The following is a 27376-nucleotide window of genomic DNA, read 5'->3' as shown; positions in this document are numbered from 1 at the left end:
TATATATTCTTTTCTTCTTTAATAAAAAAAAAAAAGTAAGTGGGGGCAATCCAATTTACCTTGCCACCTGCTGGCAGTTTTCAACACCTTTTTCTACTCTTTTCCTTTCAACTAAACCACCTTATTTTTTTCAGTCTTTTTCATAAGAGACTTTCCCAATTATTTTCACTCCATGTCACTGAAACCCTTCTAAAATCAGACACACTGATTGACTCTTGTTGCAGTCTCCCAAAGTAAGAGGTTAATAATCACTGCAGCTTGCAAGGTCATAAACAGTATTCTCATCATCATTTCCTATCTTGTTCGGATTCACGCAGTAATATTTCTTTCTCGTTTATAAAAAACCCGAAAAGGTTAAATCAGATGCACTGCATATACTCCTAGTACATGAACACATCTGTCAGTATACTGAACAACCTACAGCTACCTTCTTCAGCATGGGAGAAATGGTGCAACCATGTGTCAAGTGCAATAAAATTATTTGGGCTTCAGAAAAACACAGCTATCATCACAGCCAACACTGAGACCAGGGAGATAAGGTTTATGCACTTTGACCCACCTCAAAATCTATCAGCTGCAGGTTGGCAATGAGTGTCACCAGAAGGCCACTGTTGTACAATTCTTGTGCCAGCTGAGCCACTACTTCTGTAGGCGGCTCCTTGTCCGTGGTCCCACACAGAATTTCCTTCATTGCTTGCAGGGATTTTGACACCTCCTCTGACGCCTGTTGACCAACAGACAAGGGTTTGGTTTGGTTTTGTAAAGAAAGTAAGAAAAACAGGTTGTTTTAAATTTAAAAAGACGAACAGTTCAAAACAAAAGCTTCTAACTTCACCTGTGATGATCACAGCTCTTTAATACTCTATTGTAATTCCCAAGGCTGCAATGCCCACACCAGATCCTGCAGGCCTTACACTAACACATGGATATATTCAACTTAAACATGGTATACCGTCACTTCCAGGCCGTGGGCATGAAATAGAGTCAGAAATACAGTTACCAACCCATGACATCAAGATCCTTTGTGAGTGCTCCCCCAAAGAAGCGGAGAACAGCTCTGCTACCACTCCTGCAGTGGGCTCCCTCAAGACTTGTGGGGCACAAAATTGGGGCACCTGGAGGCTGTGTTGCCCCCAGCCAGAACCGCTTCCTGATGGCCTGTCCTGGCTCCTTACAGACAACCTAAATAACCCCTGTAACCCTGCCAGCCTTGCGTTGCCACCACCTATTTCTCCTCGTCACGTATGCTCCAAGCCAGCATCTTCAGCAAGGGATTCATCTGAAGAGTGCACAGGCACTTCAGCTTCAGGTTGGGAAATAATTTAACAGCTTAACTTGCTTTCAGTAAAGCTCCACAGCTGGCTCCCAACAAACCAAGTCTTTCATTTTTACCCCCACCTAGTGTACACTAATTCAATGCAAAGTTTCAAATACTGAATGTATATTAAAAAAAAAAAAAAAAAAAAAAAAAGCCAAGAACTGCCTTATGAAATACTTGGAAGATAAAGCTTACAACAGAGAAAAACGAAGGTGAAAAGCACAAAAAAGGTAACAACTTAGTGTTGGCAGCAGTCAGCAGGTTTCAATGAGATGTGAATTACAACGGCCCAGTTTCAAAGGGGAAGCAACCATTGGTCACAGCGAGGTAGCTCTGTCCTCACAGCCTCCTCTTTTCCATCCTGTGTAAGTAAAGGCTCCTTGGAGCAAAGGCTTGATTTGTGAGCATGTGTTTGCTTTAAATCCTACCTGCTGTAGCCAATGGGTTGTGCAGGCAATAGCTCCTTCTGGGTCAGGGTATATTTAATACATGCATGACCAGCAGCTAGTGCATATATAAAGCTGGTTGGATTTTATTTTTTTTCGGCAGGGTGTGGTAAGCAATAAAGGAGAGGTTTGAAAACAAAGATGGTGAAAGTTTCCAAAGCTAGGACAGCATTTTATGTCTAAATTGCAAAACACTTATTTGAAATGAGTGTTTCATTAGCTAAGCAGGAAAAAAAATACAAAACAATACACAGAGAAAAAAAAAAAAAAAAAACAACAGTCATTTGTAAAAGCTAATTGGACATTAATGGATGTTCAAAGCCAGATCGATAATTTCAATACGTCTCTCACATAAACTGAAAAGGAAAATGTCATGCTTCCAAATGTCACCACATCAATCTCCATAAAACAACCCCGCAGTGCTCAGGAGAAACATCTCCCAAGTGCTGCTGATCTCCAAACCCTTCAATATTGACTTACATCACGGAATTTATTCACGTTAGTATAAACTTAAAAAAAAGCCACCTTCACATCACGTCTACCTGGATGATTCAAGCATCCATTTTGGACAGCAGAAAGCATCTCCCCCAGTCTGTCTGTACCTATTCACAGTTTTCTAGTTTAGACAGGCCAGCATGAGTGGCATGTAAATGAGTATGACTATGTGGTAACTTTAACCACAGCAGAAGTCTTTTTTGTTCCTTAATGCAGTTCAGTAGAAGAGCCTATTTTTATCACAAACGCTAGTGGTATGTCACTAGAGATATCCCACAGAGTACAGATGGGATTAACAACGGGGGTGCTATCTTGTAAACTAAAGCTCTAAATCTTTAGAAGAACTGTGCAAATATTTTCATACCAAAGGAAAACCCATACGTTTTTGGCTTTTCACCCATTCTTCTTGGTAGGGTGTGAATATCTCTGGCATTCTGTGGGTAAAAAAATTAATACCTCTCCTTTAAAGTATAAGTAGTCCTTTCTGATGTATAGGAAAAGCCTGCAATACTCTGCTTTTTGTTTTGTTCTCAAAATGAGGCCAAAAAGTAAAGTGCTGGAGGAGAAAGAAATGACAGAATATTGTAGTGTTGATGGGCACAACGGGGCACAAATGGAGCTGTGTCTCTCTGATCAATCTGCCATCCCATCCGCTCACCTTCTTTGCTTTTGTACGTGCAATTTACATTTCATATTTAACTTCCTCCTTCTTTATATCCTCTGGATATTCTGTGGTTTGACATTCAAGCCTCTACCAAAAGCTATTCCTGGTCAAATCTAAGGACTGCTCTTCTACCTCTATCCCTTATAATCTACCTGTAGCAAAATCATAGTCCCAAGCACAGATTTGTGAATTAACAGCCACTTCCACTCTCCACTTTGACATTTCCACTTAATCTTACTATTTTTTTTAGAATAATACCCTAAGTAGATAAGCACTGTGTCTGGGATGGAAACTTGCGCAAGACTCTGAAGAAAAAGTCATTCCAAGATCCAAAGATCCCAGATTTGTCCAAAAGAAACAATAAAGCCAAATATATTCACTCAAATACGTTGAACGTAAATGACAACAGAAACATAGCTACAGAACTTCTCATACGAAGCCAGACTGGTCCTGACCTTTTTTAAGAAAACATGGAAAAAACACTAACCAGCAAAACTCTCAGCAAGACGTTCTTCCCCCCAGCAATGCCACAAACATAAATTTTGTGACAAAAGGAGAGATTTGATAGAAAAACTGAAGTCTACTATGACTTATGTACTGCAATTTACCTTACATCAGTGGCAACAACAACAAAAATCAAGTACTACAGCTGTCACTTCAGAAGTCCCAGAGCAAAAGAAAAGGCTTCATGAAACTTGGAAGCCCTTTAGCCATTTTCCTCATTCTTGTAACTAAGCACAATCAGTTTTTCAGAACTATCAGACCATTATCCTCTAGGCATGAGTCCTTTACATCATGATTGAATTTATTTCTCTATATTTTAGAGATGTTGGTGTGGGAGTATAGGAAAGAGAGAGAGACAACTGAACACAAGTCCTAAGCTTATATACTTATTGCATGCAAGTGTCAAAAGTGGCATATGCTGAACTTTGGACAAATAAGTTGCAGACAGGGACAACAAAGAAAAAATTAAATGCAAGCTGATTCCCAGCATGTGCATCAATTTAATGGTTGTGTTGCTGTCACTGCACAGGCATCAGGATCTCAACCTCCTAAAGCAACTTGAAGGCTTCTAGTCTTCACTTCTGCCATGCAAGCCCCAATGTCATCTCAGTTCACGGTATCCAAACTTGGGAGGATCCAATGCCACTCCAGAACATTGTAAATTCAGTGTGGGTACATGGACAAGCCATGAGTGAGTTAAAGGACTGATTTGCAATAGCTATGTAAAGGAAATGAAGGAGAGCACAACCTGTACTGACCTGTGCAATGAAGGCAAGTTTTCCAGCAATGGCCATTTCTTCTCTACTTTGGCCCAACACAGGACTAACAAGTTGGTTTTCTTTCCAGCAAAAAATAACTTATTACTCATAGAGCATAGTTTTCTGTGACCAGCAACTCACAGGAAGTTTGAGAGTCCATTTAGAAATAAAATGTTTTGTGTAAATATTGAAACATAGCAGTTCTTGCTTTGATCAGCCTACTAACCTTACTGGGCTGTCTAATGGGCAATAGCCTTAGAGATAAGCATACATTAATTCTCTAAGTTAAGTTATAAACATGCTTAACCTCTCCTGTTGATAAAGCTGGGGTTTTGTCAGCATTAATGTGTCTTTCCAAACCTATCAACAGCTTCAGCAGTGAGAGCTGGAAACTTATGTGTTGAAGATGCTTGGTCTTAAGCTTGCTTCCCTTGCAAAACGAAGCCTTGTTGCTGTTGACTTAACAGGATCATAACATAAAGAAGCTCATGAAGAAATGATGCCCTGAAATTCTATATGGGTAAAAAAAATATCTTCCTCTCCTTTCTTCAAGATCTCAAAGACTTTCTCTCCTATCTGCAGCTTAACAGAAGTCTGAAGACCAGGTGCAGAGGTTCACTCCTTATTTCAGAATTATATTATTGCTACTATGCCTATAATTAAATATTTCAGCACTCCAGTGTTATGAAACATCTTAATTTTCCTTTGCCACAGAACTAATACTGGGTTCTTCAGTCTAACTTGCTTTGCCAGATCTAGAGGACTATTTCTTAGTTTTACCTATTTTGGACTGATCTCTGTGGGAAGGCCAAAATGCGTAACAATGTTCTTAGGACAGCAGTTTAGCAGGCTTGGAAAAGCTGGGAATGCTGCCTGAAAAGTTACATTTTTCTCTATATTTTACAGTTATACAAGACACCGCAATAAGGAGTGCCTTGTGTTTTTCATTAAGGGATTATGAAGAAATCCTACAGGTCTTAAAATTTTTCTGTTCTTGTAAAATCTTCCAGGGAGATTTTAAAGGGTAGTGTGAAAGGTTAAAACAAAAGTCTTATCTGTTGTTCATGCAGAAAGCTGAATTTTTATTCCTGTAATCACATAATTTTGTATTTTCCATACTCAAAGGGTAAGCTGTCTTATCTGTAACTGCTTGTGCATAATATAGAAAAAAAAAAAAAAAAAAAAAGCAAGTCTTCTGTTCCGGAAACAAAAACTTCACGAAGGCAGTTTTTGAAAAAACAAAGCAAAACACATCACAGAGATGCTTTATCAAGAATCCCTAACTTTAACAACTCTAATTTCTAGTCCTTCCAATATGGCTAATAGAAGTTACCTCTGCTTACAAACCTCGCCCTTTGCTTTTTCTTTGCTATTTACACCAATTTCACCTTTATCCTAAACAGGTCCTATTACGCATTTGTGATCCAGATCTGTTATGTTTGTCAAAGAGGCAGATGGATCTCCCATTGTGCAATGTGTGCTTGCAGGCCAGAAACCAACCATATCCTGGGCTGCATCAAAAGAAGTATGGCCAGCAGGGCGAGGGAAATGATTCTCCCCCTCTGATCTACTCTCGTGAGGCCACTCCTGGAGTGCTGCATCCAGGTTTGGGCCAAACAGCACAAAAAGAACATAGAAGTATTAGAGAGAGTCCAGAGGAGTGCCACGAAGATCATCAGAGGGCTGGAGCACCTCTCCTATGAAGATAGGCTGAGGGAGTTAGGGTTGTTCAAGCCTGGAGAAGAAAAGGCTCCAGGGAGGCCTTACAGTGGCCTTCCAGAACCTAAGGGGCCTCTGCGGGAAAGCTGGGCAGGGACTCTTTGCCAGTGGAGTGACAGGACATGGAGTTATGGCTTTAAACTAAAAGAGGGTAGGGTTTAGATTAGATATTTAGAAGAAATCCTTTACTATGAGGGTGGTGAGGCCCTGGCACAGGCTGCCCAGAGAAGCTGTGGATGCATCCCTGGAGGTGCTCAAGGCCAGGCTGGATGGGGCTTTGGGCAACCTGGGCTGATGGGAGGTGTCCCTGCCCATGGCAGGGAGTTGGAATAGGTGATCACTAAGGTCTCTTCCAACCTAAACCCTTCTGTGAATGTAGATTCACTGCATCTTTTTACTCCTCTTCAAGGAAGAATACAAAAACCACAAGGGGAAAAAGCATCAGGCCTTGAATTAATCATCAGTCTGAGCTGCTCCTCTACCTGAAATGCAACTTTCAATGCTATCAGTGGATTGTCTCTGTGTTACCTGCTTTACAGGCAGGTCAGAGGTTTCACACATATGTACCTATGTTACAGGTCAGAATGGCCTATTCTTACAGGGACTCAACATAACATTCATGACCAACCATAACAGCATAATGGTGAGGGGGAAAAAAAAAAAAAGATCACATGAACTACTTCCACCTTTTCCAACTCAGATGCTAAATATACATTAGAAAAATACAGGATGTCTGACATTTGGCATCTGCACAGAGATCAGGAAATTCTCAACTGACCATAACAACCTGCCTGGCAAATAGGATCTTACTGCTTCCATTTATACACTTAGCATATTTCTAGGACAAAAATGCCTTTCTAAACAGTTGCTATCTTACAGAGCAGCACACAGTAACATACAGAGACAGCTGCCAGTGTGATGCAAAATACTCCAATGTGTGATTCAACGAGCTTCCAGTATCCCATGCCATACATTAGAACCAAAAGCATAAAGCTCCTAGGTTTGTTTTTTGTCTCCTTTATCTTACAGTCCTGTTTATAAACATTCTGTGTGTGTGAATCAAATCATTTTTTCCTCTTAATAGTGCCAACACAACTCTTTCTAAATGCAAGTGTAAGGACTCCTGAGAAGAGCCATTAGGAGAATTTGAATGCGATGTCTTCAGGAACATCTGAACTGACTTACTCTTGATGTGATTTCATGCTAGAAGGATATACAGGAAGAAACTGTAGACTTTCATCAGAATGTTTTGGATCAGGAAGCTGAATTCTGACATTTAGCAAAACATTATGGCCTATTACTCAAAGAGGCTGGCAAGGACAACCTAGTAAAGCAGGCACAATAATTAAAGTTCTAAGAGGCAATATGATTACATGAAAGAGATAGGGTCGCCCCACCTGGACATAAATTCCTTTCCCATTGTTAATCCTGCACTTAAGGCAGAACTAAAGGCTGTAAGGTGCTTAGAAATGAAAAAGAAAACGGAAGAGACAAGCTTTAAGCTCTCAGCACCAGCGCCTGATAGTATCTAGAGTTTCTCCCACCTCTAAGAGCAACAACAGGTCTTGGCAAAATGGGGAAGCTGAAACAAAACATGCCACAAAGTCCCAGGGCATGTGAATTTTGTGCAGAGTTAGAAGGAAGGGGCGCCAAGCCCTTCTTATCTTATTCGCTTTGTTTCAGTGTACAGCAATGAAGTCAAAGGCAATTTTGCAACTGGCTTTGGCAGCTGCAGAATCGAGTCCACCGGTATTAGCATTTGTGATAGTCATCCAATCGCTCGTCCATGCAAATGCACATCCTGTCCTCTGCATGCACCTCATCTTACACACAGCTTCCCCGTTGCCCTATCAGTGCAGGAGGAAGATGAAAACACTTTGGTAATGGCTTCATTGGTCCTAAATAAGACAGCAGGATTTATTGATTAAAAAAAATGTTATGGAAATTTGTTAAGACTTTTAACTGTAGCTGTATTAAAATGCTGCTCTCCTGACCCTTCTGAAGAGCAGTGAATGTGTTACAGCACATGGAGATGAAATGGAGGTCAGATTACACTGACCTGAACAGGCAGTCTTGTTAGAAAAAAATGTAAGTGAAAGGGGAAGAAACTAGATGCTTTGAGTTATTTTACATCTAGCTTTACTATGTTTCCGAATACCAATTAAAAATGCTGAAGCCTGTGGCTCTGCCTGTCAGAAACCACTCAATGCAGAGCCCTGGATGAGCTCTAACTCATTGGGTTTTAGGGTCCATGACAAACCCAAGGCTTGAACCAGCTACCAAAAACTGCAAATCTTTCAGGACAACTAGGCCAAGCCCAGACAGCTTAGGGCCAAGCACACGGAAGTCTAGGCCAAGTTTCAACCAACCCCAGATCCGCTTCCCATCCTGAATTAAAAGCATGTGACACTTGGAAGGCTTTTGTTGAAGGGTGGGTTCAGAAAATGTAACCAAACCTGTAGGCACTGCAGATGGCACTGAGTCAGGGCTGCCACACCCCAGCATGTTTGGTTAGCAGTGAGAGCGGGATGTTTTCAGGGACATGCCTCGGGGACATCTTGTGTGCAACCTGAAGGGCTTTACACTGACCAGACTCTGTGGCTGAACATGAGGCTTCAAGGAGATGAGATGTCACCCCCTTTTTTTTGTGAGATGGATCAAGCGTCTGCTCCATTAATGTCATTTTACAACATCCATCGACAAAACACACAATAGCATTCACAGTAATATATTAACTAGTATGTCACCGGTTGTCTTTCCTCAGGTTCAACAATGTGCTGACCTCTGTGCTGCTATCAGGGTTTCTCTTCCATGTTCCCTGCTTATGCACGTCCTCTGATAGAGCAGTCCGTGCCAGAAAGTGGGAAGAGGTACAGGGTCTAAACCCTGAAGGCTCCCTTTCCTCGGTCGTTCAATGTTTCCTTGCTTTTCTAGTTAATTCCAGAATGGATATTTCTCACTAAATACCAACAAGTTTGGTTCTACATGACTGAGATTAACTGTTCAGGAGATTTATAGAATTCTGTAATAACATATAATTAATTGTTCTTCACTGCATCAAAGTCTGAACGTGATGTCAGCAACTGTACGTGTCATAGGATACCTCATTTATTGCAGATGTTGGAAAAGGAGGATGCTTGACAAGGAAGGCTTTAGTATGCTTTTCAACTGTCTTAGCCTACTTAATCCCGTAATTGTTACATTTGCTTTTCCATTGCTGCAATAGCTGCTATAAAGTAGATGCTATTAAAAAAAATCAAAGAAAAAATAAGGTGTTAGAAAGAGCACTTCACAGAAAGAGGAACCATGCGTGGTAGCACTTCTCGACCTGTGCTGTCAGCTTTCAGAATGCAGCTTAGAAAATGGCAAAGCTTTAAACACACATGCAAGCAAACAAAAATAAAACACCCATAAAATAAAAACTAAGGAAGGAACATTCCAACTTGGCCTACTTTTCAGTTGGGAATGTTTAAAGAGCATTATGGCAACACTACACACATTAATGGATTAAAAAAATATGTGGAAGAACTGGGTCAAACTCAATCCTTATCTGAGGAGACAGATGCTAGTCCAGTCAATAGCTCAGTCAAAGTCTGAATGGGCCCTATTCTACGACTAACAATAAGCATCATTAAGAAAGAGGGCAAACTTCTGTATATTATGTGTGTATGTGGAAATGTATCTCGGAAAAGGCGTATAATTGCCTTCCAAGTAGCCCGATCTATCAAGTTGTGTCTTTGCCTCTCTTCCCATTACTCAATAAGTCTTCCCCAGTTTGCTGACAGGCTCCTTCTACCTGAGCACTGCATAGCTTGGGAGGAACGATCATTTCTGCATTATTCCAAAAAAAGCCCCTCCGGAGCACAGATGGCTCCTGCTGAAAGTTGCACGAGGCTTTATTTGAACTGTCAGCCTCATACGGCCCCAGCCCATGGCATTTTCACCTCATACTTAAGATTCTCAGCTTGGGAAAGGGAATGGGGAAGTTCTCCTCCAGGCTTGCAGTTACTTAGGCCTCGCCACTCTTCTCTGTCAACTCGAAGTTTATTAGCAGCTTTTAGCTGTCTCAGCCCACATGCCACATTTGCTGTACTACAGTAACAACTGAACTGTCACAGGATACATCTTGTTTAAGTATCCGAGGCAAGTTCTCGTTGGAAGCAGTTTTGCAAGCAACGCCAGGGATGCTGTGGAGTGGCATTCCTGCTAGTCCTGGGAACCTCAATTTTATGATGAGGCACAGTGGCACCTCTCCAGTTTTCTCAGAAATCTGAAAAAATGGGAGAGCCCCGAACCCCAGAACTTCTTTGTTCATAGGCCCCCAGGGTCTAAAAATCCTTGGGCAGCTTTTGGATATCAAGGGTCTGTGGATCTTGCAGGAAGGAGACAGAACTTCCTTTGGAACATAAATCAGGGAGAAATTTCAACATCTTACAAGCCCCTGCAGAGCACAGAGTGCAGTACTATGCTTTTTCTTTGCTCTTGTTTTCATTAAATTTTATATAATCATATTTAAGACAAAACAACGTTATCCATTAGTATAGTTTGAGTGAGCAAATTTTGAAAACTTGTGCACCATTGAAGGTGCCACCACCTTTTCTTCTCCAATTCAAAATCCAACCAGTACTCAAACACAGGTCTACTGAGCCCACAAACCCTGTATGTCTAGTAAGAGACATTATAGTGACTGTTTTAGCAAGAATTACTTTCCCTAACATTTTTTAAATTTATCATTGTCACAGCACTGAAAATATTTCCTTATGGTTTACCTTCCTGAACTCAGAACCATTAATCAGGCTACCTTCATTAACAAGTAGGATGCATTTCAGAGCAGCTCATTGCAATGCTTCAGATGCATGGTAGCATTACTGATGAACCTCTGATCTTCTCCTCCAAAGGGAGAAAGGCCCTTTGTGCTTCCTCTGCATCGGAGCACAAGGTCCTGATCCAACAAGGCATGTTGGCATATGTGTAAATGCCATCCAAAGCAGGGCTGCTTTCTTGACTTAATGTCTTGAAGCTGAAGTAACACCTTGTCCCCCCCTCTCCTCTCTCAACCTAGAGAAAAATGATGTATGCGTGGCAGGGGGGACATGGACAGAGTCACCAGGCTGAACATTTCCCTGATTCTGACCCCTCTCATGGACACACGAATGCCAGCCAGGCACAAGCAGTAGGTGAGACAAGTGGGCTGTGCAAGGAGAGCAGAATGCTCCCCTCAAAGACAGCATGGACTCATCAGTTAAGCTGGCTGCCAAAGTGTTAATAATATAGGATCATTCAGATGAACACAATTCACAGAATTCACAGTTCAGGAGAGTCTGCCAGATTAGGACTTTTAGATATTTTAAATGGCCTGTTTGCATCCCATTCAATCACATGTAGAATAAGCATCATTAGTAAATTCACAAGCTGTCTCCATCCTAAACAGCTAGGGGAAATCTCCCACATCTTCCACTTTGTGAGGAAAACACACACCAGCTGTTATGAGTTTAATGAAAAAATTACATTCAGTTCTCCATTTTCTAAGAAGTCTGAATTTCTCCTACGTTGTCACTAACATCCAAAATAAAAAATAAAAAACACCACCAAAACCCAGTTCAAAACCACAATTCAGAGGAGTCATACTGCAAAGCAAATCAAAAAGAAACCTGAGAACCTGAGTCTAGAGCTTCTGCTTTGAATGTCATCTTTAATCAGGTTCTGAAGAATGAATTCAGAAGGGGAGGACAGACGCCACTGATTTATTTATTTATTTAAGTTTTAGTTCTGAGTCAAATTCTCCCAGTGCTTTTTCAGTTAACCGAAGGTATTTCAGCATGAGACATCAAATACCAGAGGCCTCACTGAAATCCACGTGACTGATGTTACATAATTAACATGCTCCGAGCTACTTGCTTTGAACCTAAAAGTTTCCAGAGAATTTCACTTTGGATGCAAAGGCAACTGTGCTTACCTTGTAGTTTTGGCTCATTCTAACACAAACTCCTGCGCAAGGTGGGAGGAGGACAACATGCAAACACAAACATCAGCTGCAGAAGAACTGTGCTAATGGAAAATTGTCAGCTACTTCTGCTCCACTGTCACTCAGATCTAATCCAAAAGTAGTTTGTTATTAATTAAAATCATGTTCTATAGTGGGGTGTGCCTTCTTAACTGGTCATTGAGTAGCAGAGTAGTAAAAATAACTCAGGTCTGTATCACAGAGATAACAGACAGCAGTAATATTAGCAAAAACCCAGCACTATAATTAGAATACAAAGAAGCAGAGCACATTTAGGAAGTACTGATACAGTGAGACCTCATACAGACAGGTTTGATGCTTTATGTGAACAATGTTCATCAGAAGTAAGCTCTGGGGGTACCTACACATTAATTGGCAGTCTCATTCCTTATCCTGCTAGAACAATTAATAGGATAACAACTTTCAAAGAGTCCTTCATGCTGCTTTGCTAGATGCATTGCTATTCAAAGTAGTAGATCTTTTTGAATAAGGTTCCTGGATCTCAACGTTTTCTTTTTGACCCCCAGATCTGTTGTCCTCTACTTATGCAAGCTCACTGGTTTCAGTAGAACTGTTCAAACATAAAGCTACTTACATGTGGAAGTGCTTGCAGAATCAGGGCAGTGAGCGAACACAATTCCATTCCCTTCATTCTGCAGTTTCCCCAGCATAAAACCCTTATCAGTTGTCTACAACATTACCTCATACCTTGTCTGTTTTTTTTTCTTGTTTTTCCAATATGGCCATGTTTTCTTTCAGAATTTTCACAATCTCAGCAGGATTTTTGTGCGATTTACTAAACAAAGGCATGTTTTTTCTTCACCTGGATTTCTTCGTTCAGTATAGAAGAGGACTGCCTTAAACCAAATGAGAAACAAAAATAGCTTTTAAGGTTTATACAAAAACAATGCAATAAAAACACACAAACATTATGAACAATAAAAGGTTATGCCTCAGTCACTATATTTTGCTTCAGCTAAGCAGGTAAAAGTCCTCAGATACAGTCATTGCAGGTTCATTGGGAATTCAACAACCAACATTAGCATGTGGAAAGCTACCCAGCACCTGTGCAGGACCCAGATGCTTCCTAAAGCCTCAGACCTACAGTTCAGTGCTCCACTGAGTCCAATGCATACATCCAACATGTTTTGGACAATGAATATCTGGCAGACTCCTAGATTTCTGATACTGGTTTCTTTCAAGCTTTACCAGTTCCACTGCGATGCACAGTAACTAACTTTAGACTCCAGCACACTAAAAACATCCTTTGTTTAAAACATAGCAAAAAGCTTATCAGCCATCACTCATTCTTCTTCAGCTGCTTTTCTTTTTTGGTCTAAAGGTTCTTGATATGAAGCAGTTTAGGCTACTCCTTAAGTCTGACAGACTTCAAGAATCCATCAGTACCCGTGGGTCAGATCTCATTTTATGTTTTACATTGCCTGAATTAAATAAGAAATAGAGGATCAGGCCCAAACATGGACACATGTTTTCCTGACATTTAAATGAAAGGCTGAGCATTTCAATGAAAATGTTTGCTTGTTTAATTTAAAGCATTCCTCCTCTGGATGGCTGGAAAGGCAAACACTAAACCACTGTATTTATACATGGAAGAAACCAAGTAGCTTAGTTTATGATCCTACAAAGCATTAAGTGGTAAACTCCCATAGCTCTGGCTTGGAGTCTGATACAAAGATCTACTGAAGTCAGCAGACAGACTATGGATATGCTCTGGTTAGGCCAGCAACACTTTACAGGGAGAGCACAGCCCTATTCTGCATTTCAGCTTGTACAACATGAAGAGGAGGAAAAAAAAAAAAGGCCAAAATAAGCTCATATTTTCATCTCTTCCCACAACAAAAGACAACCATTGTCATCAACCCTTCTCTCACACTTTTGTAAGATTAGCTGTGAAAGCACAAATACATACACAAATCACTTCCATTTCCTTGTTCTTTTTTCAACTTTTTTCAACTCTTACGATAAAAAAGCTTTATCCAAGCAGTTTTAAAGGAGAGGATTAAATTAGTACAATACATGACATATATTTAAAAAAAAACAGAACTGTGCAATGACTTCCCAGTAGTCCCAAATGAACACGATCCTCTTGTGCTCTGTTGTTACTACCAAAAAACTTCAGAGTCTAACATGAAGTATGATCCCACTCATGCCATATATCCGTATTTTATTAATCCCCAAATTCCTATGGAACTAATACTTCGATTACATATACATTCTTTTACAAATATAAATAGCAATCACATGAAACAGTCAAGTATAAAATTCAAACCACAGAGGAGTACTAAAAAAATAAATAAATATACAGATTCCGTCCTAACATCTTATTAAAAACATTTCAAAATATTTGCAGATTATCTTTACAAGAGCAGTTTCTATGACACGAAGGAAATATTTTTAAATATCATCTTTGAACCAAAAGTTCCTTAATAATGTCAAGAGTACATGAATTTGTATATAGCTTCTCAGTTGTTGCTAGGTTAGTTTCACAGAAATATTTTCATGTTCAAGTTCTGAAAGCTCTCCTCCTTCAGATTTCCATTTTCAAACTCATGGTTTGGTTCAAACTAATTTTTATTTTTGCAGTTTTGGCTACATAACCTTCAATACTTGGCTGAGCTCTCAACTAAGGAGTCAAAACGAGCGCTTAGCGCTGCTCCCATCGAGCTCAAAACTGTGATTTTTGGCAGCAGCATCCGATTAGCAACAGAGCAGAGTCACACCTCAACTTGCCAACGTGCAAGACTGAAGGCTGGGTATACTCGTGACTAACTCATTTGGGCATGTTCAGCTACACACAAGCACCGGAAAAGACTGGGCCCCTCACCAGTTAGCTTACTTCATACTTGTAGGCAAAGGCAGTGTTATACAATAAATTTGTTTGTAAGCTGCTAGCAAGTGCCAAGCACCCTATAACCACCTCACATGTTCTGCAGTCAGCTCAGTTCTTCATGACACAGCTACAAAAGGGCCTAAATCTGCATGTTTTTATTACCCATGAAGACAAGGCACGAGGATATGAAGATGTAAGAGATACTTGGAGAGCAGGAGCTTAGCTGGCATGCTGCATTTTAGAAAAAGAAAAAAAATAATCACCAAGGTGTGGTAGGTTTATTCAGATTGCTTAAGACATCCTTTCATCTTCCCCTCTGGCAGGTCTCCACACAAGGAAAAGCAAAGGAGAAGATATTTTGATTTTTATTTTTTTTTAATTGAGGCAGTCATAACCTAAATGTTCTGAGATTTAAGAAAACTAAGTCCACGTTTCTAACTGATGTTGGCAATGAATTGCAAGCATGTCCCCCCACAAAAAAGTAACTTACATAGCTGTCTAGAGTCCAGTGTATTTAAATAATCACTGATGCTGCCAAAACACCCCAGTAGCCAGGCTAGCACTTCTCCTCTGTATGGTTCATCTAACTATTGAGTAACCACAGCACTGCTCAGTGACAAATGATCATTCCTATTCATCTCATAGCCTACCACTGTCCTAATCACAACAGCAAAATTTCTGATAATATAGCAGGAAGGGACTCAAGAGACTGTTTAGTTCATCCCTCCGCTAAGCAGAGCCAAGTCTCTGCTTCACTTCATTTATCAGTCTTACATACAAAGCAAAACATCCACTGCTTGCAAGTGGAGGAAGATAGGGAGAAAAAGGGGGAATTACGGCCCTTAAGAGTCCCAGATGTGCAAAGAACTGCCTTGGATTTACCCCTTCTCAGGGCATGGGTTTTAATCCATATCAGCATCTGGCAAGAGATGCTCCATCACTTCAGAGAACACTGGCAGCTGCAGGTTACAGTCAGATTCAAGTCCCTTTGGCTTTTCCACGTAGGAATGTCTTAGGGGCACATGCTGTTCACAATTACAGACAGAAGCAAGTGCTGGTAAAAGTGCTTTGCTGACATTTGGAAGCTGTACAACTTCGTCTTAGGCTGGCTGTTCCACAGGGCACATGGCAAAGCGAGGACTCCTTACTTCCAGATTTGTTTCTCATGACTGGATTCTCCATCATCTAAGAAAGCATTACATTAGCTCCTGCAGCTGCAAGACTTCTGCCCTGTCCTCTTCTTTATACCAACTCTCTGTTCTCCAAACTTTACTTGGAAGCTTTTCTCTTCAGTAGATGTACTAATCTGGTTTTAATTCCCTATTCCCTTTATTGCTTATTGTCATTTTGGGATTTTTTCCTGGAACTCAGTATTTTCAAGACATCTACCCCTCTGTCAAAGTTACTTGAAATTGGTTCCAAAGTTGCATTGGGAAGAGAAGTAGAAAGAGATGAACACTGTGACCATGCAAAGCTTGGTTTCTTCAAGAAACCAGTCTAAAAATAATTGGAATATGAAGATGAATGAGAACTGAAAAGAATGTAATACAAGCTTACTAGAAGTAGCTCATACTACAAACCATTATTAATAAAGGATATTTTTAGACAAAGAAAATACAGTAGACCCTATACATCTGACATAGAAATATACTAAATTGAACATAATAGAAAAACTAGAAAGAAAATTACCATGTAAATAGAGATTGATCCTCTGAGAAGGCAACAGTAATTTGGGGACTGAACTTTATTTAGAGAGGCATTGCAACTGAGACCCTACCAACAAACTGTGATGACTCAAAATGTGAAGACATCATCAATACTGAAGAAGACTGGAATATCACTGCCTGCAAAACTGGATAGCCTGATATAATAAATGTCATAAATAATAAACTGATAGACTAACATAATAAAATGGGATAAAAAACAAGAGTAGAAAGTATGAGATAATGCAGAACGGGAGAACAGACAGAAGAATATCTGCTTCAAGATGAGGACTACCATAAGAAATGACAGACACCTAGGGACAACACTGGTATTTTACAGACAGAAGAAAGACAAACACAAATCTGCAATGAATTAAGGAAGTAATTTCCAGTAGAAAGACAAAAGACATTCATGTCTGTACAAAGTCTTGATGAAACTTCATATGGAATAACGTACACAAAACCAAACACCCAAAGTCAAATAAAATCAACGGGTTAAGCCTAGAAGAAAAATACAGGGAGGCTCAAGAAGTTATTTCAGTTAAAATAATAATAACATGTTATTTGTGCGCAAGCAAATGGCTGTAATCTGCCAGTGAATAAACGTAAGCTAAAAATGTAAAGTTTTCTAACCATTGGAGCTCTGAGATTTTGAAATAACTTGCTCCAACAGGCACACCACAGAGCATCTGTTCATAAAATTTTTGACACTGTTGTCTGGCAGCAAGGGACAGAGCTGAATGAGCCCCTTTCTTTCCTACTTTCTAGGAATAACCATTTGATGGAAAACGTTTTCAACAGCATATGTTTTTAGAATATCAGAAAAGCATTGTAGTCACTTCTGAATTCCTACCAGGGAACAGCCAACTTCTGAAGCATTAGTTGGGACGATGTTATTTCACTGGTACTCTTGCAAGAGGCTTATGAGGCAAAGGAAAGAAACAGCTGTATCTCACCGGCCTGACTCTCACAGCCTCCAAGTTGTCTCTCCCATTCACAGGGGAAATGCCCTGGCAGCATTGAACAAGGATTTGTGGTTTCCAAAGTCTGCTGTTGCCATCAGTATAAACAGAGCAATTCAGCCTCCGGTGCTGTGGAATCCAACACTTTTTACGAGGCTTACCTTTATAAAAATACTTTCAGAGTATGCTTGTTAGTGGTGAAAAAGAAAAAGGCATCGATTTTATTTCAGATAAGTGGCAGAAACACCAAAGGACGATTTTAATGCAACACTTCCTAAATGTTTAGCTGTGCCTGTTCAATTCTGATAAAAGAAAAAATGTATTTCACACAGACCAAAGCAGTAAGTTGAATCCAGAGGTATATAAGGCTTACAAGAAGAGAGCTCTAAGATATTCAGTAGCCTGTCACAGATAACATAACATCCCTTTATACTCAGAGCATGCCTGCCCTCAGAGGCCTCCAACTCTGCAAACATTTAATTAAGACTGAAAACACAATTCCAAAACTGCTTTATACATGCTGTTACTCTCTCCCCTCTGCAAAGGGTGAAGCTGAAGCACAGAAAGATCAGAAGGCTTACAAAAGGCCACATTTGAAAGATAAAAATTAAAAATCAGTGGCTTTGCCAGGAATGAAACCCAGATCATCCGACACCAAAGCCTATCAGTCTTCAAAATCTCTCTTCTGCTAATTTATCTGCCCGTAAAGGGAATGCACTGAAAAATAAAATCACTGCAATTTGAGCTCTCTGATCCAGCTATAAAGCACACTAATAGATCTAGTTCTGTTTATAGGCCCACTCCCTGAATTCTTTGCTCTTTATCATATGCTTTCTTAAAAGATTACAGCACAGCACAGCTTGTAAGAGCAATGAGGGGAAAATGCAGCCAGCAACATCACTCTACTCATCAGCCAATCCCACTATAAAGTGACTCAGTTAAGTAGCTCAACAACAAACACTTCCTCCTGCCCACAAAGGCAAGAATGAGAGCATGTGATCCCGTTAGTGCATTCTTCTCAGATGTTCCTCTGGACAAGCAATTTGCTACTCAAAAATGAATGAGAGAATAATTTCCCTTCCCTTAAGTATCAGACATCTGTCTTTTCTTAGTTCCTAACCTTCATCTGCTTATTTATCAGAATAAAAATATTGCAGTAACTTGTACTGAGTGAGACTTTCTTCTGTGGAAAAAGAGGCTTCATTTTCCATTTACTTCAGTGTGCCTAAGCCCCCATGTATTTTGGGCATGAATCAGCAGACTTTCTTCATAATTTTGCCCGATCAGTTTCTATCTAGTGAAAGAGATGCTTTATTCCCTCTTCATTTCTCCCTCCCACAATATTTGGGAAGGCTGTGGCAATTACAGAGTCAAGAACTCAACGCAGGAAATAGAAGACTTTTGATCACCTGGACAAGTCTGAGCTGTCCTCCCCGTGCAGTCCCCTCACACAATCCACGTTTCATTTGGCAGGCAGGAGGAATTGGGGCTACACGAGTAACTTCTCCTGAAAATCCTCAACAAGTTGCAGATTTTGAAAGGTGCATTGCAAAGCAGACCAAAGATAAACAGATGAAAGGAGAGGGCAGTTTTGTGTCAGGCTGAATGAGTGCTGTCTCTGCTTGGCAACAAAATGATTCCAAAACCTCAGGAATTTACTCACAATAAGCCTTGCTGTTGGCTACTTGTTGAATTCCCAGTCTTGAAAGCACCTGGCACAAAGATGGATATTGGCTGAAACTTTACCTGGAACCTACAAAACCTTGTGGCAATGCTTTCTGCTTTCTCCACAAACACCTCTTCTAACAGGTGGTAAGCATCCTGAAGATCAGACAGAAAATTACTAGGCAGTTCTGCCCTTAACCTGCCTACCTCTATAGAATACAAATGAGAATAATAATAACACTATTGTGCAACCACATGATATTATTATGAAACTGAAGGCACCCATGGCGATGCTCAACTCAAGCGGTGTGTTAAAGCTCTATAGAAGCACTTGAAGAAATTAATAATTGTATTTTCAATTGAATGTCCATTCAATAAAGAACAGAACAAAACAAAAAGATGTAGTCTTTCAAATGCTGAATAGCTATCAGGTCACTGAGGCCACAGCTTCATGAGCCCTCTGCTCCCTGACAGTGCCATCCTGCTCCAGATCTATTCACACCCCTACAACACTACCTCTGCCAGACTGGTACAGTTGTTGGCTGGGCCATGTGGTAAGCCAGATCAGGGAACAGACGCAGGTGAACAAAAAATAGCCTGGTGGGGGAAAAAAAAAAAAAAAAAAAAGGTCAGAACTGGTTTCCAATCCAGTTCTCCACATGGTCTTACAAACAGCCCTACTAACACAAGATGGGAAAGAGGGGATGGAAAGAGGCCAGAGAGGCAGGGCTTCTGCTGAAGTGCTGAAGCAGACACCACAGCTCAGATGCTCATCAACCAAACCCAGAAAGATATGATGGAAAAGGAGGTGTAAATGCGTGATTATATAAACCAAGACTGAAACTTTATGAAAGTATCCTGAGTAGGATAGAGAGAACAGACTCTCCCACTGATGCTAACAAACTAGCCAGAAGTAGCATTTATATTAAATAAAACTAGAAAGATAAGAAAGCAGCAGATCTTACAGCCACTAAGTTTGACAGGATTGATGAAAAGAATATTTGCGATCCCTATTGCCATTTATCAACGTGGGAGTCTTTCAAAGCTAAAAAATTAAGAATTCAAGTCTATGCCTAACTGTAGTCCATAGAAAAAAACTCCCACAAGCTCAGATGTGCAGAAAGACATCTCTTAACTAACGTCTCTGAAGTACATACAATCCTAAGATAACAGCCCTTAACAGCTTTACAATTACTTAAGTGAAAGGGAAACCAAGTTACATCTCCATTTCTAGTATTAATAACTGTAGAAATAATGGAAAATGCTAATATAATTTAAAGAACATAGGCAGCAGCCAAGAGGGAATATACTTCCTGTAAATCCATTAGTGAGGAACATTAATACCAGTTTTCTTTTTGCTCCATAACTGTGTTACCCCTCTAAACAGCATTAACTTGACCATGACTTGAGCAAGCCCGATCATTAAGATAACTCTTTGTAGTGGTAATTTCGCCTTACTGCTAAAATTAGTCCAAGAAAGAGTCGTCGTTCAGAAAAACTTCCCTAAAGCTCAGTGAAAGTTCTGCCTGAATAAAGACCTGAGGAACAGCCCCTTTCACGGAGTTGAATTTCAGGTTGAGAAGACCCACTGCTGATGAATAGCGAGATGGTCGATTTACATACGCAGTTTCTTGTGACAATTCACACACACGCTCATCTTACATGCATCCCTAGCAGCTCCGGGCTTTCTTATGCAAGTGGCTGTGCTCTCATTCCTCTGCATCTCCAGAGCAAGTCCGCAGCTGCAGGCAGTCAGCAGAGAGGAGCAAGAGAAATGATATATTGCAGATATTTTATTTTTGGAAACCGCACTGTAAATAAACCCATTTCCAGAGATATTCCATGGACACGGAGTGTTTGGCCACGGAGCCAGCGCCTTATGTAACAGAAGGCGTATTGTTTAGGATTGCCTTCTTTAAAAAGCCACTCCTGGTAACGCAGTTTACAAAGCTATAAAAAGCTAACAGCGTAACTATAGAGAATAAATAAATGAGCCAGTTTATTAGGGAAACGCTATTGCTAACTAGAAAAAAAAAGAAAGTTCTGTCGAATGACTTAACTTTATGTAATTCCAGCGAGACCATCTCGGATACTTACTGCGTGCAGGCGGCCAGGCGTGCCTAAGCGGCGAAGCGCAGCTCCATGGCGAGGTGCTGAAGACAGCTCTCTGCCAGCGCGGCCAGCCAGAGGTGCTTCTCAGTTATCTCCCATTTAATGGCAGCTTCTCCTTCTTGCTGACACGTGGCAGAGAAAGCAGCTTCCAGAAGCCAGCCTCTCCTGCCGAGCCACCCTTACCCTCTGCAAAAGCGTTAGCAGCAATGAACAGCCAAGCATGCACACGCACACACACACACACGCGCACTCAAAGCAGCTGTAAATTTCCACTCCCCTTTCCCTTTTCAGCCGGGCTCCTTCATGTGCCAGGGGCAGTTCTGCTTCTGGTCCGACTAGCTCCGTGTCCGGGTGTGCATTTTTCCCACCGCCCTCCCCTGCTTCCCACTCCCTGGCTCGCCTTTCTCACGGGCTCACTCCCCTCCTCCGTCCCTTCCCTCTCTCCACGTCAGAGGAATGCGTGTAAAGCAGAAGAACACGTATCTAGCCCCGCCGAGAGATGTCTCTGGGGTTAAAGGAAGAGATGCAACAATTTCACATCGCTCCTGTAAGTTTCCATTCCCCTCCGAAGTCTTCCCGTGGATGGGAGGCATCTTGGACGGGTCCATTCACGTGGCAGGGGCTGCTGGAATTGAATTATTCACCTTGCCTTCCTGCTGAGAATGCAAATCAGGGAGCCCAACAATGGTTTGTTGTTACAAGATAATAACAAAACCAACATGCTAGTGCACGGGATCTTTCAGCAGGAGGAGTCCTGCCCAGAGGAGCCAAAGTTGCTGCTGTTTCCTGCCTGGCTGCGTATTGTAACAGCAGGATCTGAACACTTTTTCACATAACACTGGGTTGGGGGGGTGGAAATCTCCAGTATACTCTAAGCAAAACTTCAGAAAATGCATTAGCCTAAAGCATTTTTTCAAGGGCTAACTTCATCCAATTAAAATATCCCCAAAGAAGCGCTACCAGCTATTACCAAGCACACAAACGCAGCAAAAAGCAATTAAAGGAATTGTTAATGCTTCGCTTTTCGCTCTCAGCAGCTACTCCTCAGTGAGTGCCACATCTATCCAGAGGGAACTGCAAGTGGCTTTCCCCTCCCAGCTGTCTAACACGCGTCAAGAAATGAAAGGCAAAAGGCTTTACCAGGCACCATCAGCACTGCAGGATGTTGAAATCCATCCTCACGCAGACCTCTGCCAAGCCCCAGCACGGGTGAGAAGCGAGCGTGTATTTATGCTGAGGTCACCAGCTCAGGGTGGGATTTCACCTCCTGTCCCCTCTTCCCTTAGAGTTAAGTCCAGCCAAAGTTATGAAAAATAATTCTGTATATTACAACATTTGCTTGAGGAAGCTAAACTCAGCCCCCACCGTGGGCCGGCGTCACAGAGCTTAATTTAGGGCTCACCTGTGGCAGCTATTCACAGCTCTGCATTACAGACAACAACAGAAAAGCATGAGAAACAACTCAGAGAGGTGTTTCGGAGGAGCACAGATGAAACATTAACCTTTTAAAAGGCTAACATCTTTTCCTAGCAATCCTAGTTCCTAACCAAGGCAAGCAAGTAGCAAAAAGCATCCCTTTGAATTCTTCTTCTTCTATTTTAGGCAGAAGCAGTCCCTGGTCCCTGAACCTTGCTGCATGCTTTTGTATTTGCACAGGAGGTGCTGAGCCACCTTCAGATTCATGCCTTCACGTCTCTGTAAAGCATGTTGTGATTTGTGCTTGTGCCTTATAAAACACATCATTGGGACACGTCACCCCCCCTGGTTTTGGGCAGCCCTGAGCAGCACTGGAAATGTATTAGCGCTGCTCTCCCTGCACCCAAAAAAGCTGCTGCAAGTGACACCAAGTGGCAATTTCTGCTCTAAACCAGGACTGAGATATTCCTCCAACGTGGGATTCAAGGCTTTGTGTTAGGGGGTGGCGTGGTCAGGCTTCCTCTCGAGGCCACGAGCAGAGAGCTGAGCAAGCGATGCTGTCAACACCACACTCGAGGTGAGACGGAGAGGCTTCTGAAGCACAGAGAGCACATGAACAACCAGCACAGGCTGTGGTTTGTTGCACTCCTGAACAAAATTGGCCCCAGGCACTACCAGACAGGAGCCTGCCCTCCAGCCAAGCCACCCCACAGCACCAAGCTTGGCGGGGAAGGGAACAGGCGACGCACCGTACGGCACCCCGGCACCTTACATCAACCATGGTGCTGACCCTGGGTGTTTGCTATTTATTTTCAATCGGGATACCACAGCCTTTGAGTAAGCAGCACAGCTAAAGTCAAACGATAAGAGCTCTGCCCTTGGGCTACAACAGAAGGTACCGGCTTTTCCTAAGGAAACACACAAACCTAAGCATGTTATGTCATTAGTTTCCACTGTTTACTTTTCTTTTAAAGGGAATAACTTTTTTTTTTTTCTTTTTTCTCCCCTTTATCTGAACTCTCCCGTGGGAAATTATACCATTTATATACTGCATCCATCAATATTTTAACAGGTAAAGATACCTCTGCATCCACCTGAAACTATCCTGAAACTGCTTGAATAATCCCCAAAAGGCCATTTTAGTTACATGCTACAGGGCCCCACTGGATAACCCGTGCATCACTAAGTTAATAAAAGTATTCACAGCACATTCTGAGTAAGCACTGATCTATAAGCATAAAAACATTATCTAGAAAACAAACTATTACCTGTTTTTAACTATATGTGTCTGTTTTCATGTTTCCAAGGAGTAAATGGAATATGCACTCAATTTACAGATCAGCTTGGTCCGTTTCCTACCTGAGGAAATACTTTTTGACTTGAATAGGAGCTTCCTACAAGCGGGGGAGTAAGACACATGCCTGCCACCACCTTTGCATTGCAGCTGAGGGAGAAAACTCAAAGAAGGCTGTCTAAAGGGGCAGGGAAAAAATTCTCTCTGCTTTTCCAATTCTGTTTCATCATCAGTGCACTTAACTCTCAGATGACAGGAAAAGTCCTTGTACCATCCTATGTGAATTAAGCTATAATTACTTAATGCTCTTACCTGATCTTTTTTTTTTTTTTTCCTCTCCGAGATGTTATTAAATATTTCAAAAGAAATAATGTTTTCTTCAGCTCGTGCTTTGTAGCCATCTACATCATCTAGAATGATGTAATTAGTCAACAATTCCTTATAATCTCAAGATACACTAAAAAACAATCTCTGTGCACTGCTAAGGGACTCCAGCCTCCACACATTTAAATTCCATTATATTTGTTTCCTTTAAAGTGAAAAGAGACCTCAGACAAATTTATGGTTAGAGTACTTTTGAGAAATGCTTGCCCTTGTTTTCTTAAATTTAAATTATGCCGTCTAATGAAGACCAAAGGGGGAAGAAAAAAACAACACATTTCATTATTCCCACCCTTTCCATTTATTTTCTAAAATGGAAAAGAGAAATTATGCAGCTTGAACAATGAGTGTGGTAGCAATAAATTACAGAGGCAGATGATAAACATGTAGTACATGTATATTAATTCTGCTCATTTAATCACCCACTTACAGTCTGTCTACCTCCTCCAAGATTACTTCCAGCATTCCAAAGCCCTAAGCAGCCTCAGATAACGACCAAAAAATCCCTTCCTTCCCCCAAAACTGCTCAGTGCCAAGGCACTGGGTAAACCCAAATGGAATTCTACACAGCAACTGGTTTAGTTGTATAATACCACGTATCAAGAAGGGAAACTTTAAAATACTAAAAAAAGATTCTTCCTCCCCCAAACCTAAAAACTAAAGAAACCCACCCACGGGATTTCTTCCTACTCTTACAGATCCCAAGATACTGAAATTGTGGCAGTTTTTTTTCAGGTGGGTAGGGAGGGAGAGGACTAAAAACAAATCACTTATATTGTTATCTGCCCTATAAAGATGCTACCCTTTAACTCAAGGCATTTAACTTTACAATAAAGCAATATAAAAAATGTGTCCAATAACACTTTTAAAACCCCATAAGAGGGATTTTACAGTAACTTTGTGTTTTATATTGTTCTAAAAGCCTGCAGATGATCGTTTTTCTCAGATCCCCTGTAATGTGGCCATTCCAAATTAATGTCATTAAAACTCTTCTTCATCTAATCCATCTCAAATACACATGCACACAAACACCCACACTTTGTCTCTCTCCTATAATACTGGGGGGAGAGCAGCTCAAGACTAATCCCCCAAAAACAGACACCTGCACAGAAAGACAAGTTAACATCTGGCTGCTCATCCAGATACAAAACAAGGTAAAAACGGACACGATATGTGGAGACAGATGGTTTTTCTTAAGCCAGTCTATGCCATGGCTGTGTTTTAGCTGAAATAAACAGCAAGGGTTACCTGGGTGCTTTTGTATCAGCTATTTCTGCAAGTGAAAACGTCTTCAATGTTTTGCCCCCTCTTCTTCTTCCTGGCTCCCTCTAGCGACCTTTAGCACATACTGCCTTTTCTTCTGCTTTAATGCAAGTAAAAACAAATGCTAGAGTGATTTTTGGTTTGTTTCGATTTTGAAATACCTGCACTAAATCTTATAAAGCGCTCATAAGTTTTTACTGAACATATCATTCCCATGTACTTCACTCCAGCATCACACAACCAACACTGGCCTTTCTACCAGAAATGACACCTTTATGTAGGAAACACTTCATGTATGAGCCAACATATTTAAAATTTTTCTCCTTCTAAAGCCATCCATCAGCTCCATCCTTTCATCTAACTAGAGAAAAAGAGCAAAAATGAATCCCTTTCCTTGTGCATCTTCCCCCCAAACAAGAATTACGACCCTAAACACTTATAAAATGTCACATTCCTTATCTGTTGTGTCCCAATATAAAGCATAATTAAGAATCATAATTATACTCCCACTTTTACGAATGGAGAACATTACCTTGAGGGACAGTGAGCACACAACAGTATCAGGATTTTTACTTGTGGACTTGAACAAAAAGTATCCCTCCAAAAATCAGTAGCTTCCTGAAGAACCAAGCAGGTTACTTTTAATGTAATTGCTGATTTCACCCCTACAAACTGCTTCTATCCCATCATTCAGTCACTTCAGCAGCCATTTGTGTTAATTTTTTTTAAGGAAGTCAATGGTTATTCCATTTATAGAACTAAAAATAGGAGGAGGGAAGCCTGAAACGGTGCTTTGCAATGGAAATATTAGACAGATGAACTGATCTTTGATGACAATAATTATACGTAATGTGTGGCTCTGTTTCTAAGAGGAGAGGACAGACTGAGAAAATAAAAAATGGATTAAGACTTTTCCTCTATTGACCACTTCTACAGAAGCCTAAGGCATTTGTCATTAGATGCTCTCAAGATGATTTGCAAACAAACAAAATTAAGGTTAATTTAAACCAAAAGTTAAATGCTCCCATGAGTAATATCCACTTTTGTATGAGGAAACGGAGCTGGCTCTGAGCAAACACAGACAGATGTGCACTCTGAAATGTATTTTTAAAGAATGTCAGTAGATAGGAACTGGAGCCATCATTCTGGATCAGACAAAGCTCCATCAACTCCCATGTCAAAGAGCAGCTGAGGCCAAGCACAAAATACAAAAAGAAACATGTACCAAAAGAAAGACCATCCTACTCTTCCAGCTTCTGGCAATTAGCACCTTAGAGACTTCCTGAAGCATCATCCAAAATCACCAGGCTAAATAGCTACAAATGGCTCCATAGCCATTCACTTTGGAGTTCAAACCAGCAAGTATTATCCTCGGGAAATTGTGAAATCATATCTGTAATACTTATATTCCTCAGACTGAGCAGCCAAGAGAGCTGAGACAGCTATTCTCTCTGGATGAGAGATCAAACAAGAAATCAGCAAGATCGGTGATTTACTGCGTTCCACTCAATTATTTCTTTAGGGCAGCAAAGCCAGAATTTACCCACAGAACTGCTGTATTTTTCAAGTGATTGCCTCAAATAAGAGAATAAACACTACCAGAAAGCCCAATACAGAGGCAGGGTGTTGTACCGATGAAGAAATGAGTTCAGACTACAGAAACCAAGAGTCAGTTCCTATTTGTGTCACACATTTCTGTGTGAACTTGGGAAGGCCATTTGGTCTCCCTATGGGAAAACAAATGCATTAAAGAACGTAAGATGCTTTGACACTATAGTGATAGAAACCAAATAAACATACTAGGGAGTACGCAGCTTGCTG

The 27376-nt window shown here is 40.9% G+C and overlaps 1 protein-coding gene across 6 annotated transcripts in view; it reads right to left on the bottom strand.

Moving 5' to 3' along the window:
* The window catches only part of CAB39L (calcium binding protein 39 like), a 46404-nt gene extending 23945 nt beyond the window's left edge, over window positions 1-22459 (bottom strand). Inside the window, exons 1-4 of one of the 6 annotated variants that reach the window (XM_068674450.1) lie at window positions 22342-22459; window positions 21187-21387; window positions 12617-12765; window positions 560-724 (exon numbers count right to left, since the gene is read on the bottom strand). In XM_068674450.1, coding sequence (XP_068530551.1) covers window positions 560-724; window positions 12617-12718 — 267 coding nt within the window. In that variant the 5' untranslated portion in view covers window positions 12719-12765; window positions 21187-21387; window positions 22342-22459. The other 5 variants (XM_068674457.1, XM_068674441.1, XM_068674464.1 and 2 more) reach the window with 5 other exon arrangements.
* Between the last annotated feature and the right edge of the window lie 4917 nt (window positions 22460-27376).

The sequence above is a fragment of the Anas acuta genome, chromosome 1, assembly GCF_963932015.1.
Source record: "Anas acuta chromosome 1, bAnaAcu1.1, whole genome shotgun sequence".
NCBI lineage: Eukaryota > Metazoa > Chordata > Aves > Anseriformes > Anatidae > Anas > Anas acuta.
This window is presented reverse-complemented; position numbering and strand designations above follow the sequence as displayed.